Source organism: Grampus griseus (genome assembly GCF_964374135.1).
Source record: "Grampus griseus genome assembly, chromosome: 10".
In the NCBI taxonomy this organism is placed as follows: domain Eukaryota; kingdom Metazoa; phylum Chordata; class Mammalia; order Artiodactyla; family Delphinidae; genus Grampus; species Grampus griseus.
Window position 1 is genome coordinate 13,495,324 of NC_139004.1, and position 19,686 is coordinate 13,515,009.

The 19,686-nt window shown below is 39.2% G+C and overlaps 1 protein-coding gene across 1 annotated transcript in view; it reads right to left on the minus strand.

Moving 5' to 3' along the window:
• Positions 1-1,092: 1,092 nt before the first annotated feature.
• The window catches only part of NUP153 (nucleoporin 153), a 74,776-nt gene continuing 56,182 nt past the window's right edge, over positions 1,093-19,686 (minus strand). The window contains exons 15-22 of the mRNA XM_082663070.1: positions 18,446-18,571; positions 15,922-16,539; positions 12,920-13,114; positions 9,824-10,708; positions 7,318-7,674; positions 6,357-6,629; positions 3,413-3,581; positions 1,093-2,986 (exon numbers count right to left, since the gene is read on the minus strand). Coding sequence (XP_082519196.1) covers positions 2,905-2,986; positions 3,413-3,581; positions 6,357-6,629; positions 7,318-7,674; positions 9,824-10,708; positions 12,920-13,114; positions 15,922-16,539; positions 18,446-18,571 — 2,705 coding nt within the window. The 3' untranslated portion in view covers positions 1,093-2,904. The remainder of the gene's footprint in view (positions 2,987-3,412; positions 3,582-6,356; positions 6,630-7,317; positions 7,675-9,823; positions 10,709-12,919; positions 13,115-15,921; positions 16,540-18,445; positions 18,572-19,686) is intronic.

The window sequence follows — 19,686 nt, forward strand, 5'->3', positions numbered from 1 at the left end:
ATGGTACATATAGCTGGTGTGTGTAGCTAGACCCAACACACCCATTTTTATCAATTTTACTGTACCAAATTCACCAGTTTCCAAACAGGCCCAGCACATGACATAGTGATACAATTAAAACATAAGTTTTTCCCCAGGCTAAACCAGGAAGTTTATGGCCTGGTTACAAATTCCTAAAACTAGTCCAACACTTATTTCAAGTAATAAAATCCTAATTCTGTGAATAATTCCAAGAGAAATTTCTTACAAATAGCTAAAGACTTATTTTAGTTGTCTGAATTGTACTTCTCAGTGCCCCAAACTGTAAATTACTAAAAAACCAACCTACCACTTGAGAGTGGCATGCCTGGACCTCATGCATCAGAAGTCTTCCAGGTGCTCATGTAATTTGGGGCCCTACCTGGACCCAGTGATGCATGAGTCTCTGGTGAGCAGGTCCCAGGATATACATTTGGCCCACCTCACCAAGCATGTTGATGTACATTCAGTGAGAACAACGGACCCTCTTGTAAATCAAATTATATAAACATACCTGATGATTCCATCTTTCTGCGTATGCCTTTCTTACCTTCAGAGATTATTTTCAGTTAAAAACAATTCCTCATTGATCCAGCACGAGAAGTGGGCTTTTATTGTTTTCTTTCCATAACGTTTCCCCTTCTTCCACAAACAGCGCTTGACTTTCATTTGTGTATGGAGCATGGAACCCAAGGCAGCTATTACAGCCACAGGGAGTGGGTCTACAGCCTGTACCAGTCCAACGAAGAGATACCTCTGCTGGGCTTAAGCAGGGACTGATTTGAGGCTGGAGCTGCTACCACGAATGTTTTCTATAGCTGCCATGTGCAGCCTGAGAGTTAAAGCAGTTGACATGAAAAGACAAGTCCTACCTAAGTCCCAAATACTCTAGCCCTAGAGATCTCAGTTCTGGGGGCCAGATTTCATTTATAAAATAAGCCACCCTAAGTTTGGTTTTCAGTTACTTGCTTTTAAAAAAAAATTACTAAATAAAATATTTCCAGCACATTTTTAATGAAAAATCTTTCCCAGAATAGAAAGCCTAATATTCCCATCCATATCGACCTAAAGAATGGCTAAGAGTGAACGAACATGCAGTTTAGTTAGGCATTAACTTCTCAGCATCAACACCCCACAGGTTTCCAGTTTACTTCTTTTAGCATTCACCATCATCTGCCCCCAAAAGAGGTTCATGTCAAATGTATATTATTTAATAAGGTGAGAATTATAAATACAAAATTCCTACTCCGAAACCAGCATTTGATGATGTCCTAAGACATTTTCAGTAAGAGAAACCATGTCACTGGAAACACAGAAAAGCTCTTAAAACATTTTAAAGTACTGAATTTAACCACAAGTTCAGCAAAATAAAAGTCGGCACAGAATAATCATATGTACAGATTGAAGAATACAATTATCAAACGCTGTCCCAAGAGCACTTTTATGGACCACAGGAAAGAAATCTAGTTTAAAAAAATCGATAAAATAATCCAAAAGAAATTCCACAAAAGGACCACTGAAGTTTTTGTGGGCTATTTTGGGCATGCATCTCCAAGAACTCTATCAATAAAACATTGTCTAGCCACCTATCAAGGAAGATACAAACAGAAATGGCTGCGTGTGTTTATTTTCAACTTTTAAAAAGTATGTCCATTTATACGCAAAGTAGGTGCGATTCCTAGCACCAGACATAAAGCAGGGTTATCTTCAGACACTTCCCCTTCAGTTAGGAGTTGTCCAAATCACTTCAATGTATTCTTCAGAATTTTTCTTCTAACTGACCATTGTTAACCTTCATAAAAAGGTTCCCTTCCACTAACACTCATACCTTCACTAGGATTTAACACTAGAACAAAACGTATTTCATAACTTTTTATTGATGGCATTTATCCCATGGTTTAACATGTTAATTATACTGTAATAAACATGGCTTTAATATTAAACTTTTCCTTATTATCCAAAGTCACCACAGTCCATTTCAGTAAATATAAAAATATATGCTTAATACTTTGTACAATACTGGTTTTTGGTCCAAACAAAAACTGGATCAGAAAAGCCAATAAACTCACTTTAAGAATCCCCAATTTTTTTTTTTAAAGATTTCCAAATGGATTTAGGCAACTTTGAATAATGGGATTTACATAATAAAATCTGAGACAAGACTAAACAACAAAAAAAACTTTCTAACACAAAATTAAAATTTCAAGTTCACAGATTTATGTTATGCCAAAAAAGTACAGAAACAAAATTGTATTTACACAAGTTTCATAATAAAATAATGAAAAAGGCAAGACAGGTGATAGTCAGAAGAATGCCAATATAGAAATAGCATATAATTATTAAATGGAGAACGAACTAGATCTAACAACTCCTTAGCATGGACCACTCTTTAATCAGGCTTCCTCTATCAGAAAATTTTAGTGCACAATACACCCAACTCACTCACTTCACACATACACCAGCACAAACTCAGCATAGAAATCATTCATTTCAACATCCTCTAATCTATACAGAATTCCTCAGATATAATTACAATTTCAATGGGTTCCATAAAACGCATATCAACGCACACGGTGGTGCAGAGGTTGTATACAAAGCCATTCTCTTGAGCGGGCTCGATTCCTGGGTTCAGCCAGCCTATGCCAAACCAGTGAATAATTTGCTGGATCATAAAACATTTTTGCTGAAGAATAAGTCACCAGTCTAGCTATTATTTTTTTAAAAGGGGGTGGGAGAGGTAAGGTTGGGGCTTCTGTAAAGAAAAAAGGAGGAAAATTCCAAAATTAAAGATCTGACCTCAGATAACCCAGCACGTAGTACAATCCAGAATCTGAAAGTAGGGCACCAGCTGTTGTTAAAACAGTGTGTATAACACCATCAAGATCTTTATTTCCTGCGTCTAACAGCAGTCTTTATCTTGCGACCAGAAACTGCAGTTCCAGGAGAGAATGAGTTTTTCCCATTTGACCTGTGAAAAACAAAAACTCTATAATGTGACATGATGCTCAGATGAAAGTTCACAATCATAACACTAAATGTGACTGGTGATGGGGTGGGGGACACTACTTTCTGCTACACCTCATACCCTCAAGAGACACACGCACACGCACACACACCCTGCTACTTTGTGCTACACCTCATACCCGAGACAGCAGACAGACAGACAGACAGACAGACACACACACACACACACACACACACACACACTCTCTCTCTCTCCCTCCCTCCTGCTAGTTTTCTTAGGCCATGATCCTCCAAAATTGTAATACGGTAAACTGATGGAGAACATAGATTTTACCTCAGCCATACTGCACCTTGGTGATTCTATACACACACACACAAACACACACCCTCACTATGTTAATTTCTCCATTTCAACAAAAAGCTCTCTTACCCCACAGAAAACGCCGCTGGAGACTGGCTAAATTGAAAGCCCCCCGAGCCAGAGGGCTGGGCTGAGGCCGCAGGTGTGCTGGCATTTGCGCCGAACGTGAACACTCCTGATGGATTATTGTTTGTGAAGTTGAAATTTGTAGCGCTGCTGCCAAACTGGAAAACAGAACCTGCAACAGATGAAGCAGAAAAACTTTATTAAGGTAAAAATGATGGTTCTTCTAGTAATGACTCTGACCTTTACATACAAAAACCTGTAAAGGGTTAAAGCTCTTATGGTCACTTAAAGAAAATTAAGTATTTTCTCCACTCACACAATATATACCTGACACCCTCAAACAAGTGACCTAACTCACCCATGACCAAGGAAAAAAGGGCAGGGTGGACTTTTCGCTAAGACCGTGGAATCAACAAACATACTTACCTCTATCTTCTTCAAAATTATGTTAAAATAACAGTAAAGGGAATTTTACAATAAATGGAGAGAGGAGACAACACAACAAAATTTTGAAGCTGGAAGGCTAACTGGAGCCAAGTACTAAACTAGCAGCAAGGGAAAGCACAGAAGTCTTTCCATTTACACTAAACATACCCAAAAGGTTTAGGTTCCAGGTACTTCCGGAAGTGAGAATGAAGGTGTGACTGAAAAAAACCCCAGCAGAATGGTAGAGTATCTGTTTAAGAAGCAGATACCTAGATCAATCCCTCCCCAGCACCAGACAGGATAATAAATCTCCTCTACCCAGCAGAAGAATAGAACTTTAGTCTCTGGAGAGGCCTCTGGACCAGGGGACATCACACATAAAGGCAAAGATACCATACTGCAAACAGAAGCATTCAGCATAGCTTGATACAATGAATATTGAGAGCGGCAGCCTTCTGCCCTGACTCAGCTCCCATACCGCTGGCAATCAGGAGTATATATACCCTTCAGGAAGGAGACTGGAAGAATCTTCTCTGGGAAATCTGGCAGTCTGAAAGGAAAGACCTAAAGATATTGTACTAGCATCCAGTTCTTCCCAAGAGGACAAGCCAGTTATTAGATAAACCTACAATGATATTCAAGATCTGTAAGCCCTAACCACATACAATGAATTATTGAGTGGTATTTAGGTGTCCTGCACTCATAAAGTTATAAGTAGAATGGAAGAAAATATTCACAAACCATGTATCTGATAAAGGGCTGATATCCAAAATACATACGAACTCCTACAACTCAAGAGCAAACCTCCCCCCCACCAACAAACAAAAACCAAAACCAAACCAAAAAACCCCTCAAATAACCCAATTAAAAAACGGGCAAAGAACCTGAATAGACATTTCTCCGGAGACAACACACGGGTAAATATAAAAAGATGCTCAACCTCACTAACCATCGGGGGGAATGCAAATCAAAACCACTAGGAGATATCAGCTCACACCTCTTAGAACGGCTATTATCAAAAAGATAAGAAATAACAAGTGTTGGCAAGGACCTGGAGAAAAGGGAGCCCTTGTGAACTGTCGGTAGAAATGTAAACCGCTGCAGCCACTATGGAAAACAGTATGGAAGTTCCTCAAAAAGTTAAAGATAGAACCACCATATGATCCAGCAATCTCATTCTAGGTATTTACCCAAAAGACTTGAAACTAGGCTCTCAAAAAGATAGCTGGACTCTCTCATTCACTGCAGCATTATTCACAATGACCAAGATGTAGAAACAACCTAAATATCCATAGACAGATACACAGATAAAGGAAATGACATATATACATAAAATGGAATGTTCATCTTGCAATATGGGAAAACATGCATGCATCTGGAGGACATAAGTGAAATAAGCCAATCACAGAAGAACAAGTACTACATGACTTCACTTCTATGAGGAATCTAAAATAACCAAATTCACAGAAGCTGAAAGAATGGTGGCTGCAGAGGAGGGCTTGGGAGTGGGAAGAAATGAGGAGCTGCTATTCAAAAGGTATAGAGTGTCAGTCATGCAAGACGCGTACATTCTAGAACTCTGCTGCACAATACTGTGCCCAGAGTTAACAACACTGCATTGCACACTTAATTTGTTGAAAGAGTAGATAGATCTCACGTTAAACATGCTTACTACAATTAAAACAAAACCCCCAAACACTACAAGTAGAGAAGCAAGAAGCACCAAACACGTGAGGAAAGTATTTCATAAGAAACACTAAGACCAGAACAATAATAAAGAAAAGCAATTTGGAGAAAACTGACTAAGCAAAAGCTTTAAAGAAGGGGGAAAAAAACCTCTGCATCATTAATATCTTCAAGAGATCAATAGAAAACGCTTCTAAAACAAAAGCAGAAGGATATAAAAAGGAGACATCCACAGAACAAAGAGGACCACTAGGAAATTAAAAAGTAATACACGTAGAAGTAAAATCTCAACAGGTGTGTTTAAAAGTAAATTGAGGGGGACTTCCCTGGTGGTGCAATGGTTAAGAATCCACCTGCCAATGCAGGGGACACGGGTTCGAGCCCTGGTCCGGGAAGATCCCACATGCCGCGGAGCAGCTAAGCCCGTGCGTCACAACTACTGAAGCCCACGCGCTCTAAGGTCCACGTCCCGCAACTACTGAGCTCACGTGCTACAACTACTGAAGCCCACGCACCTAGAGCCCGTGCTCTGCAACAGAAGAAGCCACCACAATGAGAAGCCCGCGCACCACAACGAACAGTGGCCCTTGCTCACCGCAACTAGAGAAAGCCCGCGCACAGCAACGAAAACCCAATGCAGCCGAAAAGAAGTGCTTGACTGTGTGAAAGTTGGGAATGCTGTTTATAGGTAATACACATCTCTGTTCTGCCAAGTACAAGAGACAAAAAAAAAAAAAAAAGACATGCATGGTTTCAAAGTTCAAAGAAAAACATTGTATTTAAGACATACAGAACCCAAATGCGGAAACAAAGGACATGACTACTACATACTTACTGGAATTAGGAGCTGTTCCTGAGCCAAATGCAGACTGACTAGGCTGCTGTCCAAACACGGGAGGCTGGCTGCTGCTCGACACTGTCCCAAAAGTAGGTGGTGCAGGCTGAGAGCCAGCAGAAAATAATGCTGCTGAAGATGACAGAGACCCAAAGCCTGGGGGGTTAGGCTGGCTGGCACCTTGGCTTTGTCCAAATGCTGGGGTCTGGTTAGCACCGAACGCTGGACTGGCAGATGGTGCTGAAGGTCCAGTGCCGAATACAAAGGAGGATCCTAGAGGCCCACAGAAATACTGAAATTACCATGATGGTTAAAATGAGATAAGCCTCAAGAAATCTCTATAAACTGAAAAGCACATTTCAAGCTTCTTTCCAGACTCTTACCTTGCTGAACACATCTTATCAAGACAAGTTTTGAATACTGATTAAGAATACAATTCTCTCTACCATTATTTAGTAAAACCATATAAAATCCAAATAAACAAAAACTTCATTAACAAGACTCCTGTCTTAACAGCCCCAAATTTTTAGGTCTTTAAAGAGATAAATCTAAGAAGACAACTGATCTGCCATCAGAAGTGTGACACACTGCAGAAATCAGCTAATGTTGTGACTATGTATCCGTTGCATAACGAGGACTAATGTCTATTAAAATAACCTTCGGTGTCTGGCTATTTACAAATTAACATTGCAAAGAAAAACAAAACAAAAACCCCCAAAAAGACAAGAAACACTTGAAAAAACTAAAGATTATACTCCTAATGAGATTAGAAATATTGCTTCCAAGAGTTACTTAAACTATACACAAAATGCACATCATTCCACATACTGAATAACTACCACACCCTGGGTAGAGATGACCTAAAAGCGGCCATGCTCTTTTGTGGTATTATTTGCTAAGAGTTCATCTGCTTACAATGAAAGCCATTCAAATTAACATGTCTCTTCTTTTTTAAAAGTACCTGCAGAGCTCGATGTGGTGGGAGCTCCAAAGCTGAAACCAGAGGCGGCAGTATCACTGCTGCTGGCACCCGGACCAAAGACAAATGGGGCGACAGCTGTGCCCGCGCTCGACGTGGTTGCTGGTTTGCTCTCTCGAGAAAATAGCAAAGACTGAGATGTACTGGATTCGGCAGAGTTCCCAAAGGCAGAGCTGCTCACAGGACTGTTGGCCTGTCCAAACACAAAGGCAGCCGCAGGCGCACTGGAGGACGAGGTGGAACTACCAAATATGCCACCACCAGCTGAAGTGGCTGGTGTACTTGAATTAGAGGAACTGTTGTTCAAGAAACTGAAAACTGGCTTTGCTGTACCTTGATCTATAAGACAGAAATTAAGAAATAAACAAAAACCTTTAAAAACAAGTAATACCAAAAGCATTTTTTCCTAAAGTCTAATACGAGTCCATTAGAAAACAATCATTAAGTTTTTAATATAGATTCATTCATCAAATGGACATCTGTTATGTTAAATTTTTTTTTTTTTTTTTTTTTTGCGGTACGCGGGCCTCTCACTGTTGTGGCCTCTCCCGTTGCGGAGCACAGGCTCCGGACGCGCAGGCCCAGCGGCCATGGCCCACAGCCGCTCCGCGGCATGTGGGATCCTCCCGGACCGGGGCACGAACCCGCGTCCCCTGCATCGGCAGGCGGACTCTCAACCACTGCGCCACCAGGGAAGCCCTGTCATGTTAAATTTTGATGTAGTCAAATATATCCACCTTTTCTTTTATGGCTTATGAATTTTGTCTAACATAGCAAAACCTTTGGCATTCAGACTAATAAAAATAAAAAATATTCCTTAAATCCAAATCTAACTGGATACTTTGGATAACAAATTCAGACAATGGGAGATAGCTACACTTTTATAAATTTGATCTTGCAATTTATGTTAGCAGGATTGTAACTTCAATTTAACTGAACAATGGCCAATTTTCTCTGCCGCCTTTACTGACTGGTGTACCCTTTTGCTCACTAATTTGTAACTCTACCTTTACCACGTATTAACTTCCAAACCTCTACAGTTACTGTTACTAGACTATTTTAAATATTGTAACTTTGTAGTATTGTTTGATATCAGTAGGGCAAACCTACCTGACTGTATGTGTACCCTTCTCCCCAAAATTTCTTATACATTTTCCCTTCCACGTGAATTTTAGAATTATTTTAGCTTGTCAAGCTCCACAAAAATTCCTCTAAGAACTGAAATTATATTGGGAGTGAGGTGAAGAGTAAAGGATATTCTCACTCAGGAACAAGTATAAAACATGCCTTTTATGTTCTCTTAATTCTTTAGCATGTTGCAGGTTCTGCTGATATTATAAAATACAAATTGGAAATGTTAGTAAATACAAATGGGAAATGCTGTCCAACTATTTATTCTTGATTTGGAGAAAAGAGAATGATTTTTTATATGGTGACCCTGAATCCAGCTACCTTCAGTAGAAGACTTTTTTTTTTTAAACTTGTTCCAATAACATCTCAGTTCCAACACTATTTACTAGACAGGGCTGGTCACATTGTGGTATGGGCATTGGTATAATTTACAGAAAATGGAACATGTTAGCTCACTTTCAGGTGGTTTAATAGGACGTTAAAAATGTCTATTTCAATGGAAACAGTATAGCGATACCAGGATTAAATTCGATTAGACCCTATCTCATTTTTATTCCTTTCTAAATAATAATGTATAATTTAGTTTTTGTTTCCTTTGAAGGGTGTGTTAAAATTTAAGCAGAATTTTATAGACAAAAACTGCTCACACCTATGTGTGGAATTCCATACTTCTTTTTTCAGGTTAATTTTTCATTTTCTTGTGTTTCTAATTTATTATTCAAAAGTGTTCATGTTCTTTTGCATTGTGTTCTGGGAAATTCCAGTTCACTAATCCAATTATCAGCTGTTTTTTTGCCCCCGCTGCTCCTCAGTCCACACAATGATTTTATTTCACAAACCATGTTTCTTTAACTTTTGAAAATACTATTTCCTTTTTTTCTTCCAGATCTTAGTTTTCATAATCACCTCTATTTCTCAGGGATTTATCATATTTGTTGTCTATGTTCCTTAAATGCCAGATGAAGACTGGTTATCTCTATTTGTAAATGAAGGCCTGTACATAAAGATTTTATTAGTTAAAAAATAAAATATTTCATGAGCTTAAGAAAAAATGCTTATTTTCCTGAACAGTATATGTCAATTCTGATTATAAAAGCCCAAACAGAAGAGAGTAAGTCACGGACAAATGTGCAAATACTGTGGGCTTTCCATTAGAGCTGTGTTTCTCAAAATTAAATATGCAGATAACTTCATGAGAATCACGGGGGGGGATTCTGAAGGAGCTGAATCCTCGGCTGCTTCCCAGAGAGTTCTATTACTGGTACTCTCTCAACTATTTCCAGTATAAACCATTCCTTGACTTGCTACCTTTGACACCTTGTAAAAAAAAACAACAACAACAATGTTTAATACCTACCAGCTGTAGTACTGGTTTGAGCTCCAAAAGCAAAAGTGGCCTTCGTTGGCTGTTCAGATTCCTTCTCAGATGGTTTTGCCATACTGAAACTAAAGGTCGAAGACTTGGAAGAACCCTCGTCTTTGGTTTGCTCTGAGTTCCCAAAGGAAAACACTGGTGTACACTTTGGCTCTTCACTGTCAGCTTTTTTCCCAAACACTAGAGATGTAGACGTGACAGGCTCTTGCTGTTTCTCTTCTGTCCTTCCCAAAACAAACAACGAGGCAGATGGCAGGGGGGCAGGGTCCACGCTGCCGAAAGTGAACCCTCCTTTGGAGGCAGGGGTTTCTTCTTTTTTTGCTTCTGGCGTCTGACATGTGAAAGGAGCCCCTGGGACACTCTTGGTGTCCACGGTTCCAAAACTGAAGCTGCTCTTGCTCTCAGAGGTCACTGTGGTGTCAGTAGCAGCAGGGGGAGGGTTAATGACACCAGAACCAAAGCCAAAGCCTGCTGATGAAGATTTCGGCGGTTCTTCTTTCTTTTCTTGCTGCCCAAGACTAGACACCCCAAACTGAAATGGAGCTAAAGAAGGCGGATTGCTTAAACCAGAAGCAAGTCCAAACTTAAAATTATCGTTTTTACTATCTTTTTTAACTTCTTCAGGTTTAGAATCAGATGAAACTCCAAATTTAAAATCTCCTATTGGTTTAGAAAATTTAAAGCCTTCACTCAAAGGGGTTACAGACCCAGAATCTAATGACACACCTATTTTGAAACCTCCTTGATCTCCAAATTTAAAATTTCCAGTGTTTGTTAAAGTCTGAGAAGGCCCAGAAGAGGATGATGGGATACCAAATTTGAAGGATGAGGTTGCTGGGTTCGAAGATGAGGAAGATGGGCTGAAGCCTTCAAAAATATAAGAAACACCAAAAAGACAATGAATTACTACTACTCTCTCAAACAGAATGTCAACCTTGAAAAGTAAAGGGACATGGGACAACTCTGAAAAGGTCTACTTCGAAGAGTATTAGTTTAACAATGGCAGTAAACATGAACCAAGTTGCCCATATTCAGCATCTCGATACTCACAACTACACGGATGTGCCACATTTCATCTATCAGACTGACAGAGATCAAACAAGTTTGATAAAACAGTGCTGGTGATGAGGCTAGGAGTAACAGACACTCCAGACATGGCAGGTGGATGTGTAAATCAGCACAGAATTTGTGGAGGGCAACTTGCCAATATTTACCCCAAATTACAGACACATGTACCCTTTGACCCAGCAAGTCTACAGCTAAGTCTTTATTTGAATGATAAACTCAAAGATATGCAGAATGCCATATGCAATCCAGGCAGCTGTAAATGAAGAACAAAGTCCAAGCTAATCTGTGGTAATGTCAAGGGTGCAAAAAGGTGGTGTGGTATACAACCTTTTCTAACAAGGTAGAGAGAAGTAAGAATAGAGAGAATAGAAGTATATTTGCTTGTGATATGCATAAAGAAACACTGAAAGAGTTACAAGAAACTAACCACAGATAGCTATTACCACTGGTGGAGCAGGAAGGATGGAAATTGAGCCAATAGGGACAAGAGAGAGACTTTTCGCTGGGAATCCTGTCATAATTTGCTTTTTAAATCCTGTGAGTACATGTGTTATTTACTTAAGAATTAAGATTTTTAGCACCAAAGAACTAGAATTATATGAGTGGAAGCAATATATTTTTTTTTTGCGGTACGCGGGCCTCTCACTGTTGTGGCCTCTCCCGTTGCGGAGCACAGGCTCCGGACTCACACGCTCAGCGGCCACAGCCCATGGGCCCAGCCGCTCCACGGCATGCGGGATCTTCCCGGACCAGGGCACGAACCCGTGTCCCCTGCATCGGCAGGTGGACTCTCAACTACTGTGCCACCAGGGAAGCCCTGGAAGCAATATTTTAAAAAATAAAAATACTATACTGACAAGCTCAAAGTCTTGGTTTCAGAATTCTTCTCTGTAGTGGAATAAACTAGAAATGAAGCACCTGAATGACTGGCTCAACACAAAAATCATTAAACGGTGCCAAGGTATTCATCCATTACTCTGTTTACCCACATGTAAATAGAGACAGGTGGCAACCAAGGGCTTGTAAAAATCGCTTGTCTTCAGATTTCCCCCTTTAATGATTACCCACCCCACTTTCTTTCCATAAGAAACTTATTTGAAATTATATCAGAATCTCAAAAGCAGGACTCCCCTGGTGGCGCAGTGGTTAAGAATCCACCTGCCAGTGAAGGGGACATGGGTTTGATACCTGGTCTGGGAAGATCCCACGTGCCGAGGAGCCACTAAGCCCAAGCACCACGCAACTACTGAGCCTGTGCTCTAGAGCCTGCGTGCTGCAACTACTGAGCCCACGAGCCACAACTACTGAAGCTCGCGCGCCTAGAGCCCGTGCTCCACAACGAGAGAAGCCACCGCAGTGAGAAGCCCGCGCACCACAACGAAGAGTAACTCCCGCTCCCCGCAACTAGAGAAAGCCCACGTGCAGCAACGAAGACCCAACGCACCCAAAAAAAAATCTCAAAAGCAAATGGCTATCCACACGGTCTCTGAAATACCTTAAGTGATATTAGACAGAAAGCTAAAAATAAAGGTGCCAAAGACAATAATTAACTAGTTATCACCTCTGACTCAAAGGATCTCAAAGGCACTTCTGCCTCAAAAGGAAGGTTTAAAGGTATGGTGATTACTGTACTACAGGTGGGGAAAACAGGAAAGGGACCATGAGGTAGCAGCCACATAAGGAGCTTTAGTGATCTTCTAAAACCCAAATGCAGTGTTTTTCAAACCAGTTGTATCCCCTTAGCCATGTTAATTAATTCAGTGGGCTGCAACCAGCATTTTCCTTCTCAAATGAAAACAAATAAAATAGAAAATGTACTTATCTTCACTGCAGACTAGCAAACAATTCAACTGCATAGTAATTCAGAGACAGATACGAGCTAAAGGTCCAGGACAAGAGCTCATTTTACATGAATTTTCAACAGAGAATGAATAGTTTTAAAACCAAAGCTGTTTGTAAATATGTCACTTTCAAGTGGTGATCTAAGGAGGCACTTTGCCAACACCTTACCTGTAAACTCAGACTTCGTGCCCGGCTTTGCACTCTCGCATGCTGCACATCTGTTAGCATCTGCTTTATTCTCCACTAGGCACACTGCACAGTCCCAGCTTCCCTCAGGTTTCTTGAACTTGTCCAATCCTAGGCAGCCTCCAGACAACAGAGAGACAGAGACAGTGCTGCTACTTGAAGCAGGTACTGAACTTCCTAAAAAATAATGGGGAAATACAGGAAAATTCGGATTTACATTATGTCAAGATCTCAATGACACCACTAAGTCTAAATGTACAGTTTTTAATGTGTTTCCTATTAAGAGAAAATGCCAGAAATCTAAACATCACATTGTTAAAAACAGTACAGACAGCTCAGATTTCTTTTAATCTTACAAAAGAGCAACTCACACTCACCTTGCTCAGTGATGAGCCCCCTTTTAATCCCCAGTTTGAACAGCCATGGTTTTTAAGAACCACGCTCACAAATCAGAGCCTAAAAGCCTGAATTTTCCTTAATAATCTATCCAATTTTGTTACACATCACAGATTATAAAACATACATTCTCAATTGTAGGCAACAGCCTGACTCATAAAACACACCGCCCAGGCAATATTCATTTCAAGATTTCAAAGCACAGATCTCTGGCTTTGAAATGACTATTTTTGCATAGAAGTGCTCTTTTATCCACTTCGCAATTCAACTCAACACTACCTACTATGTTCATGGCATTTCTGTTATAAGGTAGCCATTTAACAGACATTTATTAAGCGCCATAACGTGCTTAGGTTCTGGGGATATCGAGATGAATAAAATGTTGCTTAACTTCTAAAGGTGTTTCTGGTCTAAAAGGGGGGAAAGCAAAACGAACATAAATGCATAGCAGCACCATCACTAAGACGGAGAGTGACAAATGATCTAAACAAGAGTACAGAGAAGAAATTACTATGGGATAGGAGAAGGATTCACAGGGGTGGTATTTACATTTTTAAGCAGAACTAGCAATTTTGTGGGCAGATGCGGCGGCACAGGAAGGATAGCTCAGCAAGGCACGGCTGCATGAAGAAATACAGTGTTGAGAGTGGAGCCATTCATTCTGGTAACCTCACTTCTCTAAATGTCCTCTAGCTGTTGTCACTTTTCCCAGTTACCTGATCTGTGTTTTACTGGTATGTTCTCTTCCATCTTGCCAACAGAATTGTGCCATCTTTGGTCCACTGCCCTTCTCATGAGCTCTCATCTACTCTGATGATTTTAACCACCAACAAAATCTTTCCCATCCATACCTGAGACCCACACTTCTGGTTTTCATCCCTGTGGTATCTCTTTGTTGGTAGTTCCACTATCCACCTGGCTACCTTGGCTAGATGACAACTCTTCCCTTATACATCTCTCCAATCTATTTCATTCTCTTTCTCTGACCCTTCTACTGCTCTTCTGGTTCAAGCCCCCTCATCTCTTGCTTAATAGCCTTGTTATTGAGACCTCTGGTTTCATTCCCTTGAAATCCATCCTCCTAAAAAGCAACTAGTACCACGTGGTTTTCGTTTTTCCTCTCTGGTTATTCATTTAAAAGATTAACTGCTCCAAAGTTCTATTCTTGCTACTCTCTTAAGTTGGCAGAGTTCAGTTTTAGGCTGTCTTCTCTATTTGCTCTGCTCACTCACCTTATATCACCTCTACTCCCATGACTTACTTGAAAACTATGGGCTAATGACTCCCAAATCTGTATCTCCAGTCCAGAGGGTCCATTATCAGTATATCCAAAGGCCTCACACATATCTGTCCACTTCAGCAGCTTGAAATCAACATATCTTCAAACCGTACATTATTCTATACCCCATTTGCTTGTATTAGTACATATCACTACTATCTCTACCTATATTATTGATCAACTTCCTAATCTGTCCTCTGGTTTCCAAATTTTGCTGCCTTCAAATCTATCCTCCAAAAAGCCACCAGGTGATTTATCAAAAATATAAGTTTGACCCATCAACTCAGAATAAATTTTGGTTTCCTACACGTATCAAGAGCTTTCTTTCTTTTTTTTGTTAAGGGGAAGAGGAAGAATGCCAGATGGAAAGAGAAAAATATTTCGGAAAAAAGATTCTGAAATCTTATTCTTGTAGAGATGTCTAGCAGGAATCAGAAATATGGCTCACCCCTGGTGTTAAGAGAGGGATGTGGGCTATTAACTCAAGAGCTTTCCATTGCAAACACAAAATCACACATCCATGATAATGCAATAAAAATAGGAAGTATAATTCCCAGGATACTCATAGCATGTTTTATTTAGTATCCATGTTACCATATATCTGTACCAAATAATTATATAATAGCATTACAAACACAGCAGAGTCAAATGAATTAATTCCAAATGAATTAAAGATCAATGTAAATCTTCAGTTAACTCTTTCAAAATTGAACAGAAACAGGAAAAACTCAACTCTAACTTCATTTTTCTGGTTACCTAATAGAACTTTTCATTAATGATTCAGTAATTTATGATCATTGCAGTATCTCTGGCAGATAGCGCATACAGGTACAGGTATCACCATTAACATTCAGCCACAGCCTTCTCATAATGCAATGAAATCAGCTGTGTAAATGACCACTAGCCATCCTCACTTCTACTTAGAGGAAAAGAGACAAAGGAATATTTTATTCTGTGTAAAGGTTTGAGAAAGATTGCCCCGTTTTAAGACCTTTGCATCTATATTAGCCAACTTTGAAAATGATCATGAAGAGCAAGAAGCTTCTGATAAAATTACATACAAAAAAAGAGGTCAAAGCAAATGCTGGACTGATTTTAACACACAGCCTCTCCTAAGAGAACATGCAGTTCCAGTCCCAAGCAAGTCATTTTAATTTCAAGACAGTTCAGAAAAATTAAGACATATGAGGAAATGCTCATCTTGAAACATCTAAAATATTGAGGTTATTCTTAGCTGTTTTACAGAGAATAAATTAAAATGTTCTATTAAAGAAATGAACAAAATTATTCCAAACAGCCATAAACGTACCTGGTTTCTGAGACATACAGGACACACATTTATTGTCTTCTGCATTATTAGAAACACAGCACACTGGACACTCCCAAGATCCCACGGGCCTTTTGAATTTATCTGTAAATCCTAAGGCACCAGTGGTCTCAGTGCAGCTGGAGGAGGAAGCAGCCACAGTAACAGCGCTTTCTGAAGCCACTGGCAACGTAAGGACTCGCTTAACACCAGTTCCCGGTTTCGGTGTTTCACAAGCTACACATTTTATCGCTTCAGGTTTATTTTGCACTAAACAGGTATCGCAATCCCAAGTTCCTACTGCTGGTTTAAATTTGTCTCCAAAGCCTGTCTCTGGTGCAGAAACAGTCGCTTTGCCACTTTTACTCGGTGTCCCAGTTCCGGTCTGTTCAGCAGTATCTTTTGGCGGCAATTTTGCGGCTTGACAGGCTACACATTTGTTGTCTGTAACCTTGTTCTGGAGCAGACAGGTATCACACTGCCACGACGGCCCAGGGTTTAAACTTTCCCCAAACCCAATTCCACTAGAAGAAAAGCTACTTATTGCTGGTCTTGAATAAACTACCAGGCTTGTGGTGGTAGGTTGAACAGCAAGAGAATCTGCCTTTGGTGATGTGAAACCTACAATGCGGGGGAAGAGGGGAGTGGGAAGGAAAAGATTAGTCCACGTTTTGATTAGAAAGCCTATTATTTATTAATCATTAATAAATATTAATAATATTAATATAGACAATAATTATAGAGTAATAGCTGTTAATGATAAAAATATTATTCCTGGGAGGAAACATTTTTACCTTAATTACAGAGTTATTACAGTCCAAGATGGACTACTTAAAAGTAGTTTTTCACCTAAGCTATATTTCTAGTACTAATCACATATTTAATAAGCGACAGACCTAGGTAAAAGTCTACAAAAGATGTTTGGTTTATAGTATATCATCTTCCTCTAGGAATCTGTTTACTGTAGTTCAACCAATACCTAATTTGAGACTTAATTAAGGTATACACATAGAACCATGAAATAAGGAAAAGTCTTTGGAAATAAGGAAAAAAACCATGAGGAAAAGTCTTTGTGCTATCAAAACTGGCAACAGTTGAGTTTCACTCAAACTACACTGTATTTGTAGAAATGACCTTTCAATCCTTTACTCTGGACCAATTAACTTTTATTTTACATACACCAAAAAAACACCCGTTTCTCTAGCCTTTAGCATCAAGGGAAAAGAAAATCAGAGGGAAAGATGATACAGAAGGTTGTTAAAGAGGTTTTCTAGTGGTACAAGAAATAATCCAGCCTAGAGCTATTTTTTGCCTAAAGATAAAACAATCCCACATACTTCAGTTACTCCCAAAAGAGGAAAATGTACTATTTTGTTAATGATTAACGTGAGTCACTAAGGTTGGCAAAATTTTAACAGTAACCACTTCAAGGTGTTACAAGTTTTCTTTTCCTCCCACTTTTTTGGATTTTCCTGATTTCCCTCAAGAGAACATGTAACTTCCCCAAATTTTTGCTATTTAAAAAAAGTTTAAAAGAGGGGAGGAGTGGGCATTATGAATGCAAAGTGTAACTTCTATGAAGATAACCTATATGCATTTGATGCTGACTACCACTTAGTTCACCCTAACACAGGCATCCTGGAGTTCTGCCCATAACTGCATAAAACCGTCTATATTGAGACTCTAGTAGGCAGTATACCCATCTATAAAATGGGAGCTACACCAAAAAAACCTAATCCCTCTAAATCTTGCTGTAGCATCCAACCTTATTATTGAAGCTCACATGCAGTTATACATGAACACATGTGCTGGATAAATCTAAATTCTTTCTGAGCTACTAGATTATCTTATAAACACTTTTATATTCTTATAGTATACATCCCAGTTGGAATTATACTATCCTTTTTGATTTTCAAACTGAAAACCTATTCCTATTTGAGGACTTCTATTCATTATCTTCAAATTCTTACCCACTAACATTCGTATCTTATTTTATTTGAAGTGAGTACTATCGTGTGTGTGTGTGTGTGTGTGTGTGTGTGTGTGTGTGTGTGTGTGTGTGTGTGTGTGTGTGTGTGTGTGTGTTAGTTACAGTCAGCATATGTTTCCTTTCCACCTGGCTTTGTTATATATATCCCACAACTGGGGAATAATCTGAGAAGAACAAGGCAGTTCAATGCTCTCAGAGAGAGACATGTCCAGGTGTATCATCAGGTTTATTTACTTTTTTCCAATTTTTGGCCCATCTCTAATTAACAGGCAATTCACATTTTCTCCTTCTATACTTGCCCCTTAGAGATTCCATTTTAGTGCAGAGTCCTTAAATTCTAAAGAAATAGTTACTAAGGTCTTGCACCTAAAAAGTTACATCTGATTACATCTACATTCAAAAGCCAATCTCCTATCAAACTAGACATCATTTTTTAAAAGCCTGAAGTACAACAAAGTATTAACAAATGATATTAAGATGAGATCATGATTTTGCAATTAAGATTTTAGATTATCTCAAGGGCAGCCATTATCTTACCAGGGTTCTTCAGAACATCTAGGACACTTCCTTCTTTCAGGGTTTTTGCAGGTTTGAAAGGGCCCTTGCAATCTTCATCTGGTTTCTTCTTACAGCTTGGACTGTTCACTGCAGTGATATCTTGAGCTGTAATTTTTTTTAATTGTAAGAGATATTATGCTAAGAAAAAGCAAGTTACATGTATTAAAAATCTCTCAAAGTCAATTTGAATCAACATCTTAAAAAAAAAACAAAACACCAAAAAAGTCACTGTAATTCAAAGATAATGAACAAATGATTTAAAGTACAGGGTTAACTTGCCATTACAAGGAAGCAAAAAATACTATTTCCCATACTGTACATCTCTCTCCTCCAGAAGGACAAAAAATTATATAAACTATATATAATCTGTAATTGTTACCAATAAGTTCACCAGTTTCATCAGACTGAAACCCTGAAGAGGATATGGCAACAGGGGTGAGTTCAAACACTGTATGAAATAGGTATTTGATTACACAGCAATTTACAACACTGATTAAAAAAAAACTTTAAAAATTAATGTTTATGGGAGCAACCTAAGTGTCCATAGACAGATGAATGGATAAAGAAGACGTGGCACATATATACAATGGAATGTTACTCAGCCATAAAACGGAATGAAATTGAGTTATCTGTAGTGAGGTGGATGGACCTAGAGTCTGTCATACAGAGTGAAGTCAGAGAGAGAAAAACAAATACCGTATGCTAACACATATATATGGAATCTAAAAAAAAAAAGGTTCTGAAGAACCTAGGGACAGGACAGGAATAAAGACGCAGACACAGAGAACGGACTTGAGGACATAGGGAGGGGGAGGGGTAAGCTGGAATGAAGTGAGAGAGTGGCATGGACATATATACACTACCAAATGTAAAACAGATAGCTACCGGGAAGTAGCCGCATAGCACAGGGAGATCAGGTCAGTGCTCTGTGACCACCTAGAGGGGTGGGATAGGGAGGGTGGGAGGGAGACACAAGAGGGAGTGGATATGGGGATATATGTATACGTATAGCTGATTCACTTTGTTATACAGCAGAAAATAACACAACATTGTAAAGCAATTATACTCCAATAAAGATGTTAAAAAAATTTAATGTTTAATTAAGCCAGATATTTCATTTCTATAAATTTATCCTATGATTGAAAATATCTTTCAGTTATTATATTGAAAACCTGGATGATACTTAATAAAAGGGGCTAGCTACATAAATTACAGAACAT